Raw genomic sequence first — 7,500 nt, 5'->3', positions numbered from 1 at the left:
AGACCCAGACTGTGTTCAGTAGACTCAGACTGTGTTCAGTAGACTCAGACTGTGTTCAGTAGACTCAAACTGTGTTCAGTAGACTCAGACTGTGTTCAGTAGACCCAGACTGTGTTCAGTAGACCCAGGTTGTGTTCAGTAGACCCAGGCTGTGTTCAGTAGACTCAGACTGTGTTCAGTAGACTCCAACTGTGTTCAGTAGACTCCAACTGTGTTCAGTAGACTCAGACTGTGTTCAGTAGACTCAGACTGTGTTCAGTATACCCAGACTGTGTTCAGTAGACTCAGACTGTGTTCAGTAGACCCAGACTGTGTTCAGTAGATCCAGACTGTGTTCAGTAGACTCAGACTGTGTTCAGTAGACCCAGACTGTGTTCAGTAGACCCAGAGAACATCGGCCGTGATAGATGTAATGGATAGGCTATTTCTTTACATAAAGACCTATAGATTATCATTTCTATGATGCTCTGTTCTGTCCTGCACTAAACCTGTTTACAACTAAAAAACAATTCTCCTTTTGAGTTTCCACTGAGCCACAGCTGTTTATCTAATCAATATAGTAGCTCATTGCTGGAGCTATAGCAACTCACAGACTAGTGTGCAGTCAGCCGGTGTGTTCTGTTAACACACATTGAACACACACACACACACACACACACACACATAGACACACTCTCTCTCACTCAGACTCTCCCTCTCTGTCTCTCTCTCTTTCTCACTCTTTCTCTCCCTCTCCCTCAGACTCTCCCTCTCAGACTTCCCTCTCAGACTCTCCCTCTTCCTCCTACTCTCCATCTCAGAATCTCCCTCTCCCTCACTCTCCCTCTCTGTCTCTCTCACTTTCTCACTCTTTCTCTCCCTCTCCCTCAGACTCTCCCTCTCAGACTCTCCCTCTCAGACTCTCCCTCTCAGACTCTCCCTCTCCCTCAAACTCTCCCTCTCCCTCAAACTCTCCCTCTCCCTCAGACTCTCCATCTCAGAATCTCCCTCTCCCTCAGACTCTCCCTCTCTGTCGCTCTCTCTTTCTCTCTCTTTCTCTCCCTCTCTGACTCTCCCTCTCCCCCAGACGCTCACTCTCCCTCAGACTCTCCCTCTCAGACTCTCTCTCTCTCTCTCAGACTCTCTCTGTCTTCTTCTTTAAACATTCATCACGAATCTCTTTACTCATTGGATGGGTACTATAGGTGTGCCGACTGAAGCAGGCGTAGACTAGAGAGGGAAACCGTGTTGTCAGGTGTAATATCCAGACTCATCTCACTGTTTACCCTACATAGCCTACGCTACTGTAAAACTGCTGTGTGACACTTTTAGTATTTTCCTTTTAGATACGATATTTAACTAAACATGAATTGAATGAATGAGTTTTACCACAGTGAAATGTACCCGGTGTGTATTGATCGATGATCCACGTAATGCTCCGGACTCGTATGACGTAAAAACAGCCGCTTCGCTGTGAGCGCTTGCTGTCAGTCATAGTCTACATTAGCCTACATAACAGTATTGAGTCCTTGGTTAGGAAATGATCTCCGCATTCAAATCAAATCAAATTTATTTATATAGCCCTTCGTACATCAGCTGATATCTCAAAGTGCTGTACAGAAACCCAGCCTAAAACCCCAAACAGCAAGCAATGCAGGTGTAGAAGCACGGCATTGAAATACATAATTGACAAACGGTTATTCAGTGTGATACGGTGAATAAGAATGTAATGACATTTAATAGCCAATTAAACGATGAGAGGTTTTTGCCTGTCTGAGAAATCGCTCTCTCTCTCACAGCCCCTCCCGTCTCACTCTCACCCTCTCCCTTTCCCCAAATCTCTTTCCTACAACAAACATGGCAGCTAAATCGGATGGAGCAGCCGTGTCTGTGCGGAATACAGACAACCTCGTAGCACCACCACCCCGATCTATTATAGGCGACAAGCCCGACCAGGATGCCTCTCCGTACCACTATGCCTCCCTTGTGCCCTACTCGCTCCTGGACTGCTACTGGGTGATGTGCGCCCTGTTTGTCTTCTTCTCAGACGTGGCCACCGACCTGTGGCTTGCCGCGGACTACTACCTGAGACGGGACTACTGGTGGTTCGGGCTGACGCTGGTCTTCGTGGTGGTTCCCTCCACCGTGGTTCAGGTGTTGAGTTTTAGATGGTTTGTCTACGACCACACGGATAACAGCGGTAGCAGCAGCGGTGCCGTAGGAGACCAGTGTAATTTCAGCACCAAGGGCAGCGCCAACACCTATGAAAAGCGCGGTGGTGACGGATGCTCGTCTGCGGGGCTGGCTGGGACAGGGAGCGAGACTCGGAGATGCTGCAGAGTGTGCATGTGGTTTTTTCAGAGTACCCTTCACATCCTCCAACTTGGCCAAGTCTGGAGGTGAGATACAGAGTGTATTAATATCCATCTGCTACATAGAAGAAAGGCAATAAAACGGAGGAAGCGATCGATGGGAGACACGTGTGCATTTGAACGTGCAGGCAGACAGGACGACCTGCTCCGCACTCTCCCTCTCTCTCTCTCAGAGAGGTTATAATCAAACTGGTCTCTTAGACTCGACATAACATAGCACATATACATTTAGTCTTCGTGTTTGGTGTGGTTACACAAGACAGAAGATGACTTAATAAGGTAAAAAGCGAAAGGAGGAGGGTGGTTGGTTAGACGTATAAACCAAAAGTTGCTTGTTGGAATTTCATCGTGGACAACTTTAAAATTGTTTTCCGATTAACAACTTTGCAACTACTTATAACTTTGTTTTTGTTGCTATTGTACAACTACTTAGCATGTTAGCTAACGCTAACCTAACACTTTCAGCTAACCCTTTAACCTAACTCCTAACCTTAACCTCAACTTTAACCCCTAACCCCTAGAGCTAGCTAACGTTAGCCACATAGCCACAAGAAATAGGAATTCGTAACATATCCTACGTTTTTCAAATTCATAACATGTTGTACTTTTTTTGCAAATTCGTAATATATTGCACGAATTTCAATTCATAACATATCATATGAATTGTAATCTGTAACATATCATACGAAATGGAAAGATGGAAACAAACGAATACATACCATACGAAACGTAACATCATACTAAATGGAGTGTCTGGGATTTATCCTACAGAATAATACGAAATGTTCTGAGACCAGGTTGCACTGACAGATGGGGCCGCATGCGCCAAATCAAATCTACTCCTACAGTCATGGTCGAGTGATTCTAGAATGTCTCTGTGTGTGTGTGTGTGTGTGTGTGTGTGTGTGTGTGTGTGTGTGTGTGTGTGTGTGTGTGTGTGTGTGTGTGTGTGTGTGTGTGTGTGTGTGTGTGTGTGTGTGTGTGTATGCTTGTGTGTGTGTGTGTGTATGCGTGTGTGTGTGTGCATGTGAGGGTTGGGAGAGAAAACAGTGTCGCTGTGCTAGCTGGTGGCCCCGGGGTTCTGGTAGAGGGAGCAGCAGACTGTCAGAGTGTTAGACTGAGCTGAAAAGGATAGTATTATCGACCAAGACGTCTGTCTGCCTCTTGTCCATGACTGGTAGGCAGGTTGGGGCTGTCGCTGGTCTGATGTGCTGTTCAATGTCTCTGTTTAAAATGTGTGTGAGGTGAATTTACACAGTTCTGGTAGTGTTTCATGATGGAATGATGACGATGATGAGGATGGTGGTGGTGATGGTGGTGATGATAATGGTGATGATGGTGATGATTAGGATGATGATGGTGATGATGATGATGATGGTGATGATGATTAGGATGATGATGGTGATGATGATTAGGATGATGATGGTGATGATGACGGTGATGATGATGGTGATGATGCTGATGGTGATGATGATGGTGATGATGATGATGACGGTGATGATGGTGATGGTGATGATGGTGGTGATGATGATAATGGTGATGATGGTGATGATTAGGATGATGATGGTGATGATGATGGTGATGATGATGACGGTGAGGGTGATGATGATGATGGTGATGATGATTAGGATGATGGTGATGATGACGGTGATGATGGTGATGATGATTAGGATGATGATGGTGATGATGATGATGATGACGGGGATGATGGTGATGATGGTGGTGATGATAATGGTGATGATGGTGATGATTAGGATGATGATGGTGATGATGACGGTGAGGGTGATGATGATAATGGTGATGATGGTGATGATAATGATAATAGTGATGATGGTGATGATGAGGATGATGATGGTGATGATTAGGATGATATAATGGTGATGATGGTGATGATAATGGTGGTGATGGTGATGAGGATGATGATGGTGATGATGATGGTGATGATGATGGTGGCAATGATGATGGTGATGATGACGGTGATGATGATGATGGTGGTGATGATGGTGATGATTAGGATGATGATGGTGATGATTAGGATGATATAATGGTGATGATGGTGATGATAACGGTGATGATGATGATGATGGTGGTGATGATGGTGATGATTAGGATGATGATGGTGATGATGATGGTGATGATGACGGTGATGATGATGATGATGATGATGGTGATGATGGGGCGCATATTGCTATTTGTCCATGATCTCTTTGTACAAACTGTCATAAATATTTAATGTAAGTAGATATAGACTGCCGCATATGTTTGTAAGACGTACACAACCTTTCTGTCCACATACAGTATTTCCTGTTGTCTAGCCACTGCCAGTCCAGAATTAGCAAAACCTGAGGCCAGGTTAATTAACAATCACCTACCATCCACTAAGTTAAAAGGAATCAAACAGGGCAGAGACTCAGGGGGAATGCTAATATGGTATAAATATGAACTAAGTCATTCAATTGAATTGATCAAAACAGGAGAATTCTTTATATGGTTAAAGATCAACAAAAACATCTTCCTCTGTGCCACATATATTCCCCCCGCAGAGTCACCCTACTTCAATGAAGAGAGTTTTCTCCATTCTAGAGGGGGAAATTAGTCCCTTTCAGGCCCAAGGCAACGTCCTGGTCTGTGGAGACCTGATTGCTAGAACAGCAGAAGAACCAGAGACTATTAACAGTCATGGGGATAAACACCTAGCAGGAAGCAACAACCTTTCCCTCCCCACATACAGACAGGAAGCAACAACCTTTCCCTCCCCACCTACAGACAGGAAGCAACAACCTTTCCCTCCCCACATACAGACAGGAAGCAACAACCTTTCCCTCCCCACATACAGACAGGAAGCAACAACCTTTCCCTCCCCACCTACAGACAGGAAGCAACAACCTTTCCCTCCCCACATACAGACAGGAAGCAACAACCTTTCCCTCCCCACATACAGACAGGAAGCAACAACCTTTCCCTCCCCACATACAGACAGGAAGCAACAACCTTTCCCTCCCCACCTACAGACAGGAAGCAACAACCTTTCCCTCCCCACATACAGACAGGAAGCAACAGCCTTTCCCTCCCCACCTACAGACAGGAAGCAACAACCTTTCCCTCCCCACATACAGACAGGAAGCAACAACCTTTCCCTCCCCACATACAGACAGGAAGCAACAACCTTTCCCTCCCCACCTACAGACAGGAAGCAACAACCTTTCCCTCCCCACCTACAGACAGGAAGCAACAACCTTTCCCTCCCCACATACAGACAGGAAGCAACAACCTTTCCCTCCCCACATACAGACAGGAAGCAACAACCTTTCCCTCCCCACATACAGACAGGAAGCAACAACCTTTCCCTCCCCACATACAGACAGGAAGCAACAACCTTCCCTCCCCACATACAGACAGGAAGCAACAACCTTTCCCTCCCCACATACAGACAGGAAGCAACAACCTTTCCCTCCCCACATACAGACAGGAAGCAACAACCTTTCCCTTCCCACATACAGACAGGAAGCAACAACCTTTCCCTCCCCACATACAGACAGGAAGCAACAACCTTTCCCTCCCCACCTACAGACAGGAAGCAACAACCTTTCCCTCCCCACCTACAGACAGGAAGCAACAACCTTTCCTCCCCACATACAGACAGGAAGCAACAACCTTTCCCTCCCCACATACAGACAGGAAGCAACAGCCTTTCCCTCCCCACCTACAGACAGGAAGCAACAACCTTTCCCTCCCCACATACAGACAGGAAGCAACAACCTTTCCCTCCCCACCTACAGACAGGAAGCAACAACCTTTCCCTCCCCACCTACAGACAGGAAGCAACAACCTTTCCCTCCCACATACAGACAGGAAGCAACAACCTTTCCCTCCCCACATACAGACAGGAAGCAACAACCTTTCCCTCCCCACATACAGACAGGAAGCAACAACCTTTCCCTCCCCACATACAGACAGGAAGCAACAACCTTTCCCTTCCCACATACAGACAGGAAGCAACAACCTTTCCCTCCCCACATACAGACAGGAAGCAACAACCTTTCCCTCCCCACCTACAGACAGGAAGCAACAACCTTTCCCTCCCCACCTACAGACAGGAAGCAACAACCTTTCCCTCCCCACATACAGACAGGAAGCAACAACCTTTCCCTCCCCACATACAGACAGGAAGCAACAACCTTTCCCTCCCCACATACAGACAGGAAGCAACAACCTTTCCCTCCACACCTACAGACAGGAAGCAACAACCTTTCCCTCCCCACCTACAGACAGGAAGCAACAACCTTTCCCTCCCCACCTACAGACAGGGAGCAACAACCTTTCCCTCCCCACATACAGACAGGAAGCAACAACCTTTCCCTCCCCACCTACAGACAGGAAGCAGCAACCTTTCCCTCCCCACATACAGACAGGAAGCAACAACCTTTCCCTCCCCACATACAGACAGGAAGCAACAACCTTTCCCTCTCCACATACAGACAGGAAGCAACAACCTTTCCCTCCCCACCTACAGACAGGAAGCAGCAACCTTTCCCTCCCCACATACAGACAGGAAGCAACAACCTTTCCCTCCCCACATACAGACAGGAAGCAACAACCTTTCCCTCCCCACATACAGACAGGAAACAACAACCTTTCCCTCCCCACATACAGACAGGAAGCAACAACCTTTCCCTCCCCACCTACAGACAGGAAGCAACAACCTTTCCCTCCCCACCTACAGACAGGAAGCAACAACCTTTCCCTCCCCACCTACAGACAGGAAGCAACAACCTTTCCCTCCCCACATACAGACAGGAAGCAACAACCTTTCCCTCCCCACATACAGACAGGAAGCAACAACCTTTCCCTCCCCACATACAGACAGGAAGCAACAACCTTTCCCTCCCCACATACAGACAGGAAGCAACAACCTTTCCTCCCCACATACAGACAGGAAGCAACAACCTTTCCCTCCACACCTACAGACAGGAAGCAACAACCTTTCCCTCCCCACCTACAGACAGGAAGCAACAACCTTTCCCTCCCTACCTACAGACAGGAAGCAACAACCTTTCCCTCCCCACATACAGACAGGAAGCAACAACCTTTCCCTCCCCACCTACAGACAGGAAGCAGCAACCTTTCCCTCCCCACATACAGACAGGAA

The 7,500-nt window shown here is 47.3% G+C and overlaps 1 protein-coding gene across 1 annotated transcript in view; it reads left to right on the top strand.

The window, feature by feature from the left end:
* The first annotated feature begins 1,836 nt into the window (after window positions 1–1,836).
* Window positions 1,837–7,500, top strand: part of LOC109884185 (XK-related protein 7-like) — a 94,110-nt gene continuing 88,446 nt past the window's right edge. Inside the window, exon 1 of the mRNA XM_031804321.1 lies at window positions 1,837–2,378. Coding sequence (XP_031660181.1) covers window positions 1,837–2,378 — 542 coding nt within the window. The remainder of the gene's footprint in view (window positions 2,379–7,500) is intronic.

The sequence above is a fragment of the Oncorhynchus kisutch genome, linkage group LG24 (genome assembly GCF_002021735.2).
Source record: "Oncorhynchus kisutch isolate 150728-3 linkage group LG24, Okis_V2, whole genome shotgun sequence".
Taxonomy (NCBI): Eukaryota; Metazoa; Chordata; class Actinopteri; order Salmoniformes; family Salmonidae; genus Oncorhynchus; species Oncorhynchus kisutch.
The sequence above is the reverse complement of the archived record's forward strand: the minus strand, read 5'-3'. Positions and strand labels throughout refer to the sequence as shown.